Here is a 17,081-nt window from a genome sequence, read left to right on the forward strand (position 1 = left end):
TAAAGTTAACAAGGAATATAAGTATATAACTCCTGTTGAACGTCTCGGTGCAAGGTGTAACAAAGAAGCACTCTTGGCTTACAAAATGATTTTCTGTTCTATCATTCTGCGAAGAGTGTACTTTTGTATTACTTAAAGGGAGAAATATAGATAGTATCAACATTTTATTATTAATACTTGAGAGACATGGGTCTTGTGTACCATACATTATCAGATCGGGTATACAAAGCAAAGAAGAATAGTAATTCAAACATATTCATGAAGCGCCATACAAGTCACGTCCACAACGGTCACATGTACTAGGAGTTATATGGGAGACTGTTTTTGGTTTCTCTCGCAGCATCTTTGGTAGATCATGTTCCAAAACATCCTGCAAAGCCTTTGAGCCTTCCTGAAGCTCTTCCGGGCTGAAAACACCCACAATAATAAGTCACTGTATAAGCTGTAGTTGTGGACCAGATAGTATGATACTATGATTTAAAACGGTAGTGCATACTATTACCCTTCACAATAAGTATTGAATCTAACACATAGTGCATTATGACTCTTTAACCACATTTTACTAATAAAATGGTCGATAGCTTTAGACATAATTGCCACTGGAATAACTTAATAAAATAGGTAGAGCTTGGCTGATTTATATACAGGGAGTACCACAGTCTCTTAATTGTGACCTGCTTCACAGATATTAACCTCAACTCCTCAAGGAATTTTAGAAAGGACAAAACGGATGTTTATTTGTTTTGGCTTTTGTTTTTGTGTTTTTCCTTTTTAGGTAATTAACTACTTTCTTCGTATTTATTAACAGAAACTTAGAAATATAACATATAAATTTAGTAGTCATTTATAATAAAATTATACCTCATGCAGAGAGGGGGTGTCAAACGAATAATTGAATCATGAGTAGGCTTTGCAAGAATTCCTCTCTCCTTCAGTTTCAGACATATATCATAAGCAGTGATGGGAGATAAAGCTTTGCTTTTAAGCTCTACAGCGTTAAATAAACCTTTTCCACGAACTTCCTTAATAAGGTCAGGATACTGCTGCCAGATCTTCAACAATTGCTGCCTAAGCAGTTCACCCATTTGAGCAGATCTGTCAAGAAGTAAAAAATGAGAACTTTGCAATTTTTACAATAAACCCAATATAATTAAAGACAACTCTTTGAAATTTTATGATAACTGATACGTGCAATTATAGCAAGCTGGCCTTTTATCGACTTGAAAATTTTCTCCAGACTTCGAGTCAAAGAAAACTCAAGGTATTAATTCATATATCGGATATATATTAGATAAATTCTGATTCGTTGACTTGTGAAGATATATCAACCTTGATTGGTAGCACCTAATTTGATCTGATTGGTCTAAGCATAATCCAGTATGTACACTGAGGAGTGTATTACATGCTTTACAGTTTACACTGAAGAACAATCATGTCCTTTATTTCCCCAAGAAACTCCATAAATTAATGTTTTATGATTTTTATCAGATTTGCCCTTTAATTGACTTTCGATTAGAATCAATTCCCAAGCCTCTGACCTGTGGTAACAGAGCATGACCAGGCCTATTTTGCAGAAACATGAAAAAAAATTTGAGGATAATGGAGAAACGGCAAAGGAGCTTTTAAATTTTATGACCAAATTAACTAAATGCAATCAAAATAAGAATGGAGCCACAGGACCTTGGGCAATAGTGGTCTCCATAGAGCTTAACTCTCTATATATATTATAGATTAAGTACTCGATCTCAAATCTTTGGTTCAACTTCAATACCTTTCGACAAGTCCTTCATCCCTGACGACCTCCAATGATGCAATGGCAACAGCACTTGCTAAAGGATTTCCTCCAAATGTGCTGAAAGTATTATTTAATCAGTATGTTATTATTCTGAGCAAAAACAGGAATAAAACAGAGGTCTCATATCCCCCATTATCTTTCTAGCATGAGTCATAATTTCCAATAAAAGATTTTTACTAATCCAATAAATTATACCTGTGAACCAACAAATCACGACCTACATTAATTCTCCAACACAATTTGTTTTATCAGGTCAAATTTTGACCAAGCATGAGGATCCTTCCCCTTCAGTGGAAGTGTCTAAAGCCCACGTCAAACCCTCTTAAGCTCAAACCTTATGTTCTTATAAAAATGGGCTTATTACCACAAGCCCAGATCGATTTTTGTCTTGGTAGTAAGTTTTTATAATTCATACCAAAAAACCTCATATTAGGACATCCCCGACCTTAGCTCAGTTGGTAGAGCGGAGGACTGTAGTTGTTTCAAACAGAAATCCTTAGGTCGCTGGTTCGAATCCGGCAGGTCGGATATTTTTGCTTTTGTTGTTATCCATGTCCTTTCAGACACTCAATACTTGATGCCTAAAAATGTAATGCATTTCATAATCTCATGCTCTTTCACTCTTGCTGTGCACACAACAATCATGATTCTTGCTTTCTAGGCTTGAGTCATATCTAACATAATTACTGTATATCGCCCTTATAAAACTCCATTCATTTGTCCCATTAAGAGTAGGTAATCCCTTCCCCGGTAAAAGAAATATCAATATAAATGATAACTGAATAAAAACGCACAAATCTGAGGTTTGGTAATGGCAAACCTTCCATGCTCTCCAGGCTGTATGCAGAGCATAACATCTTTGTCCGCTAGAACTGCACTTACAGGTATCACTCCTCCCCCTAATGCTTTTCCAAGTATCTGAATCAAAAAAAATTATATCAAACTCAGACACACATGTGCACAGAACTTATTGATCTTTTTTTGCCTATGTGAGTGTATGTTTGTGTGTGTACGCGTCTGTGTGTCCGTGTCTATCTGCAAACTAGCAATCACACATGTATTACGTGGTTACCAGTTCATTGAAAAATGGCAAATAGTATACAGAGCTATATCTTATACTAACACCTGAACTTCTAGTTGTGTATGACTGAAAATTGTGAATTAAATATACAACAAATCAGAGATGGTGTGGTTTAATGTGGCAGCAGCTTCCTGAGCAAAAAATAGGAGAAACCAAAAATATGCAATTGATTGTGGTTGCGATATGCTTCAACATCAGTTGCGAGAACATAACTTGTCAATAACATCGGAAATTCAGATGCATATTAGAAAAGGGTTAATAGTCTTACTACAACATCAGGCCGAACTTCTTCCCAGTCACAAGCCAGCATTCTTCCTGACCGAGCAATACCACTTTGTATCTCATCTGCGATCATTAAAATATTATATCTTGAGCATAGATCTCTGACAGATTTAAGGTACCCATCTGGAGGAATTATAACCTGCCAATAAAAAATAAAGTTACGTCCTCTCGGTTACAAATTTTGCAAGTACCTAAAAAGGGGAAAAAAACGCTTGACTGGCATATAAGTATATAGAGAACGAGCATACCCCTAATCAATTACACAAATTGGTCATTTGCGAACAAAGTGACGGAATTGTAATTGTTTTAAGCTGTGAAATTATATCGAAAGACTAATGGATATTTACATGTGATATAATGAAGGTATAATTGTAGATTAAAAAGTTCTCTCAATCAATCTTTACTCATACTTTTAAAATAAAATGAGAGAACAGTTGCAAAACAGTACCCCGGCCTCTCCTTGAATGGGTTCAAATAGAAATCCTGCAATCTGATCTCCTTTTTCTGGACAACAAAATTTACAATTGCAAGTCATGAAAGTATATTGTAAATAAGTAATATCTTATACTTGGTACTCAGTAGAGATAAATTTGTAAGTGCTTACTAATAAGTACACGTAATCTATATAGAGTAAAAGCAGTTCACAGTAGGAAACATTATGATACCTTGACATTAATCAGGACTCTAATTTACTAACCTTTAAATACTTTCTCAAGTGAAACTATATCTCCAAAGTCAACTTTTAGTTGCCCAGGTAACAGAGGCCAAAACTCACGGGTTGCCTCGTTGTCACAGCTCATTGATACAGCTGCCAATGTTCGCCCATGGAAGCAACCACAACATGACACAATGATAGCCTAAATAAATCACTGAATCATTACCTTATATGATTTTAAATTAGCATACTAGAAGCTGCAGAAAATTGAATAAAATATATCCAGGCAACAAGGAACGCAAATTTTTGGCAAACTAAAAGTATTTACTAGTCTGTCCAAAGCCATAAATATCATATTATACACATAAGATCTTCAGCATAAACATATTCAGTGGCTTATTTTAACCGTAGTAACCTGAAGCAGAAGATAGGAGACTGATATGGGTTAGAACCGTGCCTACTGCAACAGAGCAAAGTGAAAGAAAGCTACGCTAAATAAAATAAGCTACCACTTCAGCATTTCAATTCCTGTGAATGTAAATAAAAGGAATAAATAGTTGTGTACTAATTCAAGGTGCAGACTCAAGTTGAGAAACACAACAATAGCAACTTGGAATAGGACAAGGACAAGAAAGGTATCTAGCGCCATGAATTCTTCATTTATAATCAAGTAGATATGCCAGATGAAGAAACATGATCTAAGACAAATATGACGAATTAAAGATACCTTATCTTTAGGAATCTTTTTCTTCTGATATCCCCATTTCCTTGCTAATTTTAAAGCTGTTTCTACACCTTCAGCACCTGTGTTCATTGGTAGCACCATGTCATATCCAAACATGCTAGTTAGGGTCTCCGCAAATACTGGAAATTGATCATTATAAAAGGCTCTAGAGCTGAGGGTGAGCTTTTCTGCTTGTTCTACTAGTGCTTTCATTATTTTAGGATGACAATGTCCCTGCAACATATATCCAATTAGTATAAAGGAATAGCATAAACTTCATTAACAACCTCATTTAAACATGCTCACAAAAACTGATCTGATGACATTCAATCAAAAAGACATATCAAACTTTGCAAAATAATCCTACTTGATTAACTGCTGAGTAAGCAGAGAGAAAATCAAGATACTTGTTTCCTTCAGGATCCCAAATAGATGATCCCTTTGCTTGAGAAAATACAACCGGAATAGGATGGTAGCTGCATTTAAAAAAGAAATGTAAATACTATATTTAGAAAGCACAGTGCAACACAATTAAACACTGGAATATTTCTGCAGGGAGAAGAATGATTACAGTCTTGAACATTTCTGTTGATAAAGTTTCTTCCATCAAAAACACACATTCACATAGGCACACGCGTGCATACAGTTTTTAGATTCTTGACAGTTTTTTCTTTGGATTACAAATGTGGAAACAGCATTTAAAGCATCAGGCCCATATTCTTCTCCAATTATTATAGGATAATACTCAGAACAGTTGAACTACAAATATGCTTGATACTATGTATTTGTCCGAATGTTCCATTATCAGTTATCTCAATTCATCAGACCTTCTAATAAGTGTAGGTCTCTTGCCTCTAGGCTTAATCATCTACTAGACTACTTATCCATTCAAATTTCACACTTATAGTTCATATTAAAAAATAATCAAGCACACTTAACATAAATCCAGAAAAGCTGAATAAAGAAGTTTTTCAATCTATTCGGCAAAAATAAAAGCATCAATACATACCACCAAAAATCAAAAGGAGCCCAAAATAAAACCCAAGAACAAAACTAAATTATTACGAAACTCTATCTATATGGTTTGCTCAAAATCATAAAATCAATAGCCCATTAATGATTCCAGAGAATATAATAAATAATAATAATAATAATAATAATCTGATGATACATACTTGTGGGCACTGCGCTGAGATTCTAAAGTGATGAGATGGTGAGAAGAAGAGGAAGAAGCTGGTAAGCCTTCTGGGCTGCCAGAAAAACCACGTGTAATAATCCCCTTGCTCCTGTTAATACCTCTGTTGAACAAACACTGCAACGCTGCTTTCTTGCCTGCCATTAATTTTCTTGATCTTCTACAAGATGATCAAGATGACATATAGTATATAATATATGTATGAACTATTACCGTAAACTAAGGTTTACTCAACTCAGGGATCAAGTTTTGTCAGTTGGGTTTGTGTATGAAAGATGTTCCTCGTATTTGATTATGATGAATCCGTTGGATAATACCGAATCATATGTCCCACGTCCTAATAAAATTTATTGATTAAAGCATTCGTGAAGTAATTATAATAATTTTTAAGTTTTTGGTGGTGATGGTGAGGTCTGATTGGTACAGTATAAAATTATAGAATTTGTTTCGGTAAAAATTATTAATTATAGGTTTTTTTTAATCAACATAAGATAGACTAGGCGTCTAATAATAAATTAAATAAAATTACATATTTACTTTATCCACGTCGATTTATTAATTCAAAAGAACGTTTTTTTAAATCGGATTGCTTTTCTATTAGTACTTGTATAGAAAATTAGATACAGATATGTTGTGTACACGCATCAAATACTCTATCCGTCCCTCTGAATTCTATACACTTTTTTTTCGGATGTCTCATTCAATTCTATACATTTCAAAACTTTCCCAAAATAGTAAATTTTATAATATAAAAATCCCACTCACTACGTCCATCTACTTTTTCAAATCTATTCATTAAATATTCATGTGTCCCGCCATTTTACCTACTTTTCTTTCTCTTTCTCATTACTTTCCACTATTTTATACATTTTTTTTAGTCTTCATATCTATTTCAAATGTATACTTCCCAGAAAGACGAGGGAGTAACGTTTTTCCAGAGTCACCGTCCATTTAATTCTATACATTTCAAAACTTTCCCAAAATAGTAAATTTTATAATATAAAAATCTCACTCACTACGTCCATCTACTTTTTCAAATCTATTCATTAAATATTCATGTGTTCCGCCATTTTACCTACTTTTCTTTCTCTTTCTCATTACTTTCCACTATTTTATACATTTTTTTTAGTCTTTATATCTATTTCAAATGTATACTTCCCAGAAAGACGAGGGAGTAACGTTTTTCCAGAGTCACCGTCCATCATCCTCCTCCGTTCCTTTACATTTAGTTTCCCAATGCTAGATAGCAGTGTAGGAGTAAACATTTTATTCTTCTCTTGCCAGAATTTTCATCTTTCTTTCTCTTTTGTCAGAAGATAAGTAGACAAGATTCTGATCTTTAATTACGCGGGTTCGATGAAAAACGACACTAAAACTAAACAAATCCAAGCAGGATTTTTAAACTGATGGGATTCGAAATGGATCATATATTTATTTAATTTTTTTCAGATTTCGGTTATTTTTTCACAAATCATGTCTAATTATTTTATATTATTAGATAATTTGATCGCATTTTCTGTATCCATTTTATAATTCATTTATTTTAAATATCAAATACAAAAATAATAATTTTTAAATATGTAAAACCGCAATCAAACATATAACTAATAGGATATAATCAATAGTTATCAAATTTGATGAATATTGTCAAATTTAATCAAAACACTCTTGTGGGTCATTAATCGAGGTTATATGCAGTGTGTGTTTGAAACGGATTCTTACGTTTTGGCTGATACGTGTAATGGGAGTCCATGGAGATCTTGTTCATGCTTTAGAGTTGGATTTGATATGTTAATGCAAGTTCGATTTTATTTTAAAAAAATTATGAAATAATTAACGAAATTAAATAATTTAAAGTACACAAATTCATAAATGATTTTATTAGGGTATAAAATATTTTTCTTAATATGTATATGTAATGTTATAAATGTTTTTTTATTACGATAACAAGTATATGTATAGCTCAAATTCAAGTTCTACCTCCATCCCTTTTTGTCTTTTTTTCTTTATAAGGTCACCCACAATTGCTTGTTTTTGCTTATTTTTATTGATACACTTTTCCCAATAATTATCTTGATATTAAAAAGTTCAATACCAAACTAATCAAATATAATGAGCTCATAAGGAGTACCGATTAATATTTTTGTCTTTGTTTAAAAACAAACGTCTATAAGAGTTCGTATATTAAGCATAGACTTTAAATATTATATAAATATAAATTAGTATAAGATCCAGGGAAAAAAAAATCAAATTGGATATGTGTTTATCACAAACATCCGATCTACATATTATTTCTGAAAATCCCAAATAGAAGATGTTCAATGCATTACAATTTCACAAGTATAATAAACTAAATTCAATATATGAATATCACCTGGTAATTCCTCAGTACCTTGCATTCATTTGCATATGTTTTTCCATTGTCTAATAAGAGAGCGCATACATACATACTACCAATAGAAAAGAACAATTATCAAAACCTAAACTCCAGTTGCCAGTCCAAGTTCGCAGAATTAGCACACCATCGTCCCCAGACCTCCAATTGCTTTGTAATTACAAGCAACTTAATACCAATCAAACAAACCAATCCACGACAAATATACTGCCCTAAGGAACATTTTATTGGTGACAACCTTGATGTTTTACAAGAGTGAGAAACTTTCAAGACCTCACTAAAAATGAGAGCAGGAAATTGATGGCCCGGTAGGAAAAGATTTAATACTAATCATCCAGACATGTTATTCCCTACCCTCCGAACTATCAGAAGAGAAAGCTTAATAGCTTAATATCACTTGCAAGATGATAGTAGAAACCTATAAGGTTACATCACTAACCTCTTCAATATACCTTCATAACCTGTCTTGACCCTAGAATGTTCAGTTATAGGTATGAAGTTACTGGGCAAAAGGGTAGGATTATAGGCTAACATAAAATCAACAGAATTCTCTGCAAAGCTTAATTAAGAGAATTTATTTACAAACTGACCGTGAATCAGCCAGATTCAATGAGGAGATGGTGAAATAGATCATTATTATGACAAAGATAAACCCTCAACTTATATTAGTCATAGACGGTGTTTTCTAGCTTATTAGATTAGACGCGCAAATAATAACACATTTCACCACTAAAGAAAATCATGGTCTATATTGACTTTGTGGCCTTAAGAGTGTATATTCAGAAAAACAAGGTTAAATCATCAGAATATGATGCAAACAGTGGTCACTTCAAGTAAGATAAAAGAGTAAACACATTGAGAATATTGACCTCCCGTGTAATCACTGAAAGAAGTTCGAGTCAAAAAAACAAGCATGTTTATTTGTGAATAAGTTTATCTTCAGATTAATTATTTGCCACTCGCCATCATTCTGCCCAGATAAAATTGGTCCAGCCTCCTAAAACTGAATCTAAGAGTCGTTTATGTTCTTATTGGGGAAGAGAAGCATAAGAGATATCGACAACTGATGTCACGTTTTAGACAACGCTTCAGTTCTCTTTTGATCATCTTCGTTCCCAGAAAAGAGGAACATATCCAAAAAGTTAACTATATAGGAGATCTGTCATATGCAGATCTGACATTCAAGCATATACTTCCGCAAAGAATTAGACAGTAAAAAGCAAACAATATCACACAGGGCGATGAGTACTGATTGCTTTAAATCCCCAGCTACAGTTAGCAGAAAACACAAGGTAGATATCAAAAGCAAAACCTATTAATCGAGCTGCCTAGTATCTGGGGATGAAATAGAGAAAGCTTATGAGTAGCAGCACTTTTTAAATAGTTAATTGACTTGACTAATGAAAAGTCTTCATGTGTTGCCTGTCAGAATGATGATTCCTACATGACTATGCAAATCCTAGGGCCAATTGAAACGACAAAGATATAATCGGTTGAAGAAAGAAGCCATTCAGGATAGTGACATACAGAGTAACTAGATATGATCAGGATATTATTCTTGATATATGTCTATGAATACATACATTATAACCACTGAAAATCAGTGGACATACTTGACATCTGGAGTGGGAAAAGTGTTGAACTAATGAGATCTACGCAAATTTATATACGCCAAAACCACAACTAACAGAGAAAAAGGGGTGGTGCATAGCAGTCATCAACACTATTATGAAACACCCATGATAGATGCATGAGGTGCAATAAGGGCTTCCAAAAAACAATGACATCTGGATTTGGGAATCGTGTCAAAATGATGAGACCTACACAAATTTAGATATGCAACCACCACAATGAACAGAGAAAAAAGGGTGGTTCATAGTAATTGTCAACACTATTATGAACCACCCATGATGGATTCTTGAGGCTGCAATAAGGCCTTCCAAAAAACAATGACATCACTTAAGTATGAAAAGCTTCTTGGTACAGTGACATAGAAGTTCTATGTGTTTTAATTGTGCTGAACTGAACTTCCAGATTTAGAAAACATATACAAGGCCATAGTAAAACCACTCAAATTGATGGATGCGTGGATGAGTGTGGAAATTGTAAAACCATGATTTCTGTACAAGGAAAACTAGAGTACTTGAGAGGCGACAAAACCAATATGAATATATAAAAAAAGTGACTTTAGCTTTTAAGAAAGTTGACTTTTAGCAAAAAAAAACACCCTTAAAATGCTCGGGTCAGCTCAGGTCAGTTGAGAAACTTTAACCAATAGAAGAGTATTAATGATTTATATTGATGTAGCACCCTAAAATCAGAAGATGATACTTCTCGTGGAACTACTCTGTAACAATGAAGTAAGCCGAGAGAGTATAGAACAAAAGAGCAGCTATAACCATGTATTATCCTGGGAAGGAAACTGGGAGGAAAGAATAGGGAAGCAACCAATACAACAATTCATGCGAGTTTAAATATATGGTACTTAAAGTATATGGCACGAACATCAATTTCATAGAGCATAAAAGTTTTAGAGTTTAGAAGAAAGAACTGATTGTTAGAATTGAAAAGATCCTGATTAAATTCTAAGATAAGGCAGATAGACAAGATCCTACAACACCACAGATGAAACCTAGATTCGCTTTATGAGTCTTCCTTCATATGCTTCGAAAGATTTGGTAGGGAAGATACAGGATTACAGAAGAAGAAACCTAAGATATGAAGGCTGAAGCCTTCTCCATTGCTAAAGCCTAAAGGAACTATGGAGAAAACAAGATTTGGCAAAGCCGCAACAGTTAAGCTAAAATTCACCTCCAATGCAGAAGATTATTGGAAATTTAAGTAGACATTATAAATGCCTGAATCATGTTCTCAGCAGAACGCTTCTGTTCAGGTGTACCAGAGATAAGAGCCACACGGTCGCCTCGTGAAGATTTTGGATGGGAGATATCTACATCTGCTCCTGAAAGCTGGATGGGCAAAATTTTTGTAGAAAATATGTTAGGAAATATGTACTCCACCAGACCACCATGACTCCATATGCAAACAAAAACACCAGTCTGCCTGTAACTTTACTACTGCTAGCAAAAAATATGCCTAATGAAAATTGAGATTTGAAAGGCTCCTCAAGTTTGACAGAAACATTGTCTATAAGGTATGGTGTATAGAACTGATGAGATTTAAAATAACACCGTTTACACAAAATGTACATCAAGCTTTCGCTTCTAGGAAATGACTGAAATCAGTCATTCAAACAAGTAATTTCCCAAGACACATATTTTGTGTAAACTTGCACCCAGAAACAAGTGGACACTAGCAAATAAGCAAAAAAACAAACAGAAGAAATTAACAAATAATCTTATCCAGAATAAACAACCCACCTTTCGGATGTTATCAATATTGGCCCCTCCTTTGCCCATCACTTTGCCCACTGCATGAGCAGGAACCACCATCTCAAGATCTGTTGGAGGAGGCAATCTGCTTACATAGACCAAAAATATATGAAATCAATATTCTGTTGAGCCTGAAGAAAAAAGTAAACAAAACAAGGACAAACAACACTGACCCGCTGCCATACAGCTTTGATGAATATGGAGACGACAAAGACCCATAGCCACTGTCACCCATCTTTTGAAAGGAAAAGGAGAACATTATTATATATATGTAAGCGTAATTATTGAAATAAGGATTCCCCAGATAATCAATTGCAGGCTAAATTGCTAAACAGACGTTAAACCTATATGTTCAGCAGACATATTTTAGATCCATATTCTATAACATCTTCTTGTTGGTTTGATTTAAACAAATACCTTGCCCCACCTCTCAACCCCACCCCCAAAAAAAATCTAAGTAAAAATAAAGGGAAACACCATATAACCTAGAGCATGGGTCCGAAACACCACAAGTCTATAGTTAAAAAATACCAAAACAGCACTTTTGACAAATTCAGCCCTCTCCATCACACACGGTTAACGTTCCTCAGTCTCCCCTATTTCTAGTTTTCTTGGATATTAATCTAATGTTGCTACTTCGAATCCATTGAAGTCATAGATTAATTACAAAAAAAATAAAAACTCTCTCCCTAGTTGATATAGTACCAGAATTCAAATTTTAATTTGGGTTCTAAGAAATTTCGCGTTGTACAGAACAAGAATTTGACATTAGAAAGAGAAGGCTTGTTTGCCGCGTCTGTAAATGAAATCTATGATAATATTTTACTTGGACAATTAAAATATATAAACCATCTGTACAGGCATAGATAATGCTCATGTATACAGAAGAAAGGGAAGACTATCTGAGAGAGAATAAAAGGAAAGTGAAAAAATATATAGAGAGAGAGAAGAAAGGTGAAAATAGGTTAGAGACAGGCAGAGCGTCTTTTAAAAAACTTTGAAACAACTTCGCCTTAATCAATTAGTGTGTAGCACATGTGTTGAAAATAACAACTAATCATGCAGTTGGAACTTGTGCTACGACTTCGAACGTTAAGATAGAATGTGTTTTCCTGACAACCACATATTATGATATTATAAATTCTTTAGCTCTATAACGCTAGCTAATGTGTTATTATTTATGCACTACACACTTTTTTTTTTGTGCGTGTGTTTGTGTGTGTTGGGGGGGCGTAAAGTGTTCTGTTGGTCATATATGCTTAATATTGTGCCAAAACAGGACTGACAACCTGAAACTACAAATTGACCAGGTCAATTTGAAACCTGTGATTGGAAGATTATAAAGACTGACCTTATTGTGCTAGCTGTGTTATATGTTAGTATTCCATATATTCGCTCTAGTTACTTACTAGTTCAAAACACACAACATAAAATCTAGGTTAACTGTTAACATAGGCAACATTCCTGAATTAACATTTCATATTAGATCCTCGTGACTTAATTTAGCAAATAAAAAATATAAGATGAATAAATTATATTTTTGGACAAGACAAGCTACAGAATTGAGCAGTTATCAGATAATGACATACCGGCAATGATCCATATCCATAAAAGCTATCTGAGGATAGCATGCTTAAGCCACTCCCACCATCCCCTCTCTGCTGTTCATAACCTGCATGACCAACAGGAGGAATGCTAGGCAAAACTTGAGGCATCGAAAGACTTGTGCTACCAGGGTATAAAGAACCATGTCCAGCACCATCTGGATTTCGATTTCCTTCCCTGTCTCTCAAGACATCATCTCGAAGCCTGAGAACAATCTGGACAAGCGCATCCCTCACACTACTGACTTCACCAACAACCTGAGCATATACATATATATGAAGCAGGTTAATAAGGAAAATTTTACATATACGAAGTCAAAATAAAATTATAACCAAATGAATCAGACCTCAACAACTTCGCTACTGTCATCTGCGCGTTTGTGCTTATCTCCTTTGGAGATACGAACATCCGCCTTTGTTCTCTTCCTGATTTCATTAATAATTGAACCACTTTTGCCAATTATACAACCAATAACTTTAGAAGGAATTAGCAGCCTAATAGATATGGTATCATCTTCCTCGTCATTGATTTTCTCTTGTAGCAATAAAACTGCTTCAACTGCCATCGATTTCATATCGTCCAATTTCTGTAAAAGAAATCACTCTAATGATCAAGTTACATTTTAAAAACTATAGCAGCAACATGTGGTCTAGATCATCTCCAAAACTCACTCAGTCATTAATTAGTCTAACACAATAAATGTAGATATTTCATTAGCAATTTAGCATGAGTAATGAATTGGTAGATCACCCATCCCTAATATGACATAACCCACCCAAGGCCCACCCCCAGCCCATCTCAATCCACCCCGGTCCCGGGATACAGTAGAGCCTCACCAAAGCTCCCAACAGGCCTCCGACAAACCCTAGGAGTTCCCACTAGGACCCACCCCGGTCCCACTAAGCCCCGCATCGGCAAGAACCAGGAAGTCTTCGACAGGAATTTGTTGTGAAATAAGAAAGTGATGTTGTCCACAAGTTCTTTTTTGATGTTTGATAACCAAATTTGTGTTCGAAGGAAACAAGTTCTATCCACTTGCATCAAATATACACTTTCATGTCTTGAAGAATTTTAATAAGATCAATGGCGTGGATGCATCAAAGAGAACAAGTGTGCACACACACGTGAGGTGGAAATAATTGTCAAGTAAGGGAGGTAGTGTCAACAAGACAAATGCAGAAAGTAGAAGGCGCAAAAAATGAATTTTATGACATAAAGCATATACCTCTGTAGAAGTGACAGTGATGGTACAGTCATTATTATCAGTCTTCTTATCATCAACGTCAACCCTTGCACCACTAGTCTGCCTCACGCTTTTAATTGAAGCCCCTAACTTGCCAATAACACGGCCAATCTTACTAGAGGAACACAGAACTTTAATAATTAATTCCTCTGAACGGGATGCACCACCGTAACCAGAAACCACGGGAACAGAAGATGAATATACAGGCCACGTCTGTGCTGTATCAGCATAATGAGAAAGTTCTGGTACAGGTGTGGCACTTAAAATGGATGGAAGGGATCTTGAATTAACAATAGAATCTAGACCGGGATAGAGTCCTGCAGCTGGATACACAGGTACATCTGAAGGAATAATTATGCCAGGATGGATGTCTGGTACAGTAGTATCGAGAGAAATATCTTCCTTTGGACCAAACTTGTACATGATTGCAGAAATTGCAAATAGTGCCTTTTTAACTGCCTCTGATTCACCAGTTATCTGAAACAATTAATTAGAGGTTTAAAAACTTGCATAGACATTATTAAATACACTATAAATTTCTGAAATACACGGTGTGTTGCATCATCGGACATGGAAAGAAAAATCTTGAATATTTGTGGCATAAAAAATCAAAGTAACACAACAAATGACTTTGCACGATGGGTATATATAATCTCTAGAGCTCAGTAAATGACTCCATGTGACAAAAGAAATTAGAACTATAGCCTATTGCTTGGATGAAAAGCTATAATTTGCCACGATTTGGTTCATAATCTGACCTAATATATGCAATAAGGATTATGCGCTAAACAAATAACAGCATTATCTGGAAAAAGAAACCTGAATAAAGTTGTCAAAGTGCATGGCACAAGAATGAGTGGGATCACTTGCATCCTTGGATGTGACCCTAATATTTGTCCTTGTCTTGCCTCTCAGTTTTTTGATAGTAGACCCAGACTTGCCAATTATATTTGCCGATTGGCTGGCTGGCACAAGAATCTGGCACTCCTCCTTATCTGAATCCTTCTTGTAAGGGTCACTAAGCGACGCCACAGCATTCGAAATCACAGTATGCACCATTAGGAGAGCTTCCTGAGCAGCACAGAGAGGCTCCGTATCGTCAAATTCATTGTCAACTTCCACATCTACTTTCTCCCTGACGTAACAATAAATAGTTAATACTCTATCCTTGGCACCAGGAAATGGATCAACCACTTTAACTTTGGCCCTCGAATCCTGCCTGATCGCATTTATGACTTTTCCACTCTTTCCTATCACACTCCCAATCACCCTGTCAGGGCACAGTATCCTATACACAATCAGCTCGTCATTACTCACCCTCTCATCTCTATCATGAGTCCGCCTCTTTGGATTTCTATTATCCCCTTCATAATTCCTCTCGGATCGAGAATGATACCGTTTGCCTTTCTCAACCATTATCCTGTACGCAAAGCAACTGATATTCAACAACACGTGAAAAACTAACACACACAAAACATATACCATTAATTGCCTAACTATAAACACACACCCGTATATAATTTACGGGTCATAGTAACACTTACTTTTTACCATTCAAAAAACACCAAAACCTGTAAAGATTCAAACGTTAGAAAAGAAAGCTAAAATCTTTAAAGATCCAGGCTTTAGCAGAAAAAGGCACATATACATTATACAGCCAGATCAAAAACCCATCAACAAATTAATCAATTCTAATCATAAAGAAGTGTATATGAATCAAATAAAAATTGCCCAGATGAATTAACCTGAAATTAAAGCAATTAATATTACAAAAACACATAATAAACATGATTACCGATATTATAGACATGTGCGTGTATATTGAATGGTAATTTAAAAAATCGTACCTGAAGATGAATCGCGAGAACAAAAGGAGTGAGGCAGAGGAGAAGAAAGATTCTAATTAGGTTTTGTCTTTCTATGGTACTGTGTAATTTTATTTATACTTTGTGCAGCAGGGGTAGGGCTGGAACTGGATATCATACGGGTACGATAATCGACCCGTTACTTTTTCCTAAAATTAAAAGGATTTTTATTTTTATTATTTCATTTTTTTAATAAGTTATAATTTTATTTTGTTTGATAAGGGGAATTATAATTTAATTACTCTCAGAAAATATATTTTATATTTAATATGCTTTAATGAATTTTATAATCTTAGACAATAATAAGTCGAGTGAACGTACTTGAATAGATGGAGCTGTTACTTCAATAAATTATAAATTATAAATTATAACAATATTTTATTTTAGTATAAGATATAATTATAAAATTTTATTTTATAATAGGATATAAAATATAATTGCAATGACTATTTCTAGTTTTCGTGTTATATAAGACAATCCGGTCCAACATCAAATCAGTGATGACAGTAAATTAATATCAAATTTACACTATAATTGTTAATATAAGATTATATCTATTGTATACATATGACTATATATATAATTAAAATCAATTTCAGATATATATTATCAGTTTTACATATTTATATTTAAAGTGATTAACATTTAAATAATGGTTGTTTTCTATGAAATGTGGATGTGGATGTAAAGAAAATGATTAGAATTTATGTCAGCTATAAGTTATATATTTCCTCAAAACTTCCATCCACATCAATATTCAATATTTGAATTTAAGATATGTCCTTTACAGTACATGAAGACTTGCATAACAAAATATTTTTTTTGATAAATCCGATGATCATGAGATTC

The 17,081-nt window shown here is 34.4% G+C and overlaps 2 protein-coding genes and 1 non-coding gene across 5 annotated transcripts; 1 reads left to right on the forward strand and 2 right to left on the reverse strand.

Annotated features, from left to right (window-relative positions):
• Positions 1–147: 147 nt before the first annotated feature.
• LOC108205689 (ornithine aminotransferase, mitochondrial) lies at positions 148–6,044 on the reverse strand. The gene is made up of 10 exons (XM_017375707.2): positions 5,713–6,044; positions 4,905–5,013; positions 4,541–4,771; positions 3,856–4,015; positions 3,607–3,662; positions 3,145–3,297; positions 2,616–2,713; positions 1,772–1,852; positions 862–1,095; positions 148–407 (listed from the first exon to the last, which is right to left on the reverse strand). Exons 1-10 carry the CDS (start codon positions 5,874–5,876, stop codon positions 257–259), a joined length of 1,437 nt encoding a protein of 478 aa, XP_017231196.1. The 5' UTR covers positions 5,877–6,044; the 3' UTR covers positions 148–256.
• TRNAY-GUA (transfer RNA tyrosine (anticodon GUA)) lies at positions 2,236–2,323 on the forward strand. The gene is given in 2 exon segments: positions 2,236–2,272; positions 2,288–2,323. It is a non-coding gene; the product is annotated as a tRNA-Tyr (tRNA).
• Positions 6,045–10,622: 4,578 nt separating the features above from the next.
• On the reverse strand, positions 10,623–16,309 carry LOC108209357 (KH domain-containing protein At4g18375). Of its 3 annotated transcripts, none has more exons than XM_017380209.2 (9): positions 16,215–16,308; positions 15,912–15,938; positions 15,187–15,787; positions 14,350–14,844; positions 13,471–13,710; positions 13,109–13,381; positions 11,693–11,754; positions 11,508–11,604; positions 10,623–11,096 (listed from the first exon to the last, which is right to left on the reverse strand). In XM_017380209.2, the coding sequence occupies exons 3-9, from the start codon at positions 15,781–15,783 to the stop codon at positions 10,965–10,967; spliced, it is 1,896 nt and encodes a 631-aa protein (XP_017235698.1). In that variant the 5' UTR covers positions 15,784–15,787; positions 15,912–15,938; positions 16,215–16,308; the 3' UTR covers positions 10,623–10,964. The 3 variants fall into 3 exon arrangements, with proteins under 3 accessions (XP_017235698.1, XP_063944251.1, XP_017235699.1); XM_064088181.1 differs by having other exon boundaries at positions 15,878–15,938; positions 16,215–16,265; XM_017380210.2 differs by lacking the exon at positions 15,912–15,938 and having other exon boundaries at positions 16,215–16,309.
• Between the last annotated feature and the right edge of the window lie 772 nt (positions 16,310–17,081).

This window comes from Daucus carota, chromosome 2 (assembly GCF_001625215.2).
Source record: "Daucus carota subsp. sativus chromosome 2, DH1 v3.0, whole genome shotgun sequence".
NCBI classification, from domain to species: Eukaryota; Viridiplantae; Streptophyta; class Magnoliopsida; order Apiales; family Apiaceae; genus Daucus; species Daucus carota.

Coding starts and splice junctions, on each gene's coding strand:
- LOC108205689 (XM_017375707.2), bottom strand. CDS start 5,876: ATGGCAGGCAAGAAAGCAGCGTTGCAGTGTTTGTTCAACAGAGGTATT. Junction 5,014..5,712: donor TCTCAGCGCAGTGCCCACAA/GTATGTATCATC, acceptor TTTTAAATGCAG/CTACCATCCTATTCCGGTTG. Junction 3,663..3,855: donor ACTTGAGAAAGTATTTAAAG/GTTAGTAAATTA, acceptor TTTGTTGTCCAG/AAAAAGGAGATCAGATTGCA.
- LOC108209357 (XM_017380210.2), bottom strand. CDS start 15,783: ATGGTTGAGAAAGGCAAACGGTATCATTCTCGATCCGAGAGGAATTAT. Junction 14,845..15,186: donor ACTTTGACAACTTTATTCAG/GTTTCTTTTTCC, acceptor TAATTGTTTCAG/ATAACTGGTGAATCAGAGGC. Junction 13,711..14,349: donor TCACTGTCACTTCTACAGAG/GTATATGCTTTA, acceptor TTTCTTTTACAG/AAATTGGACGATATGAAATC.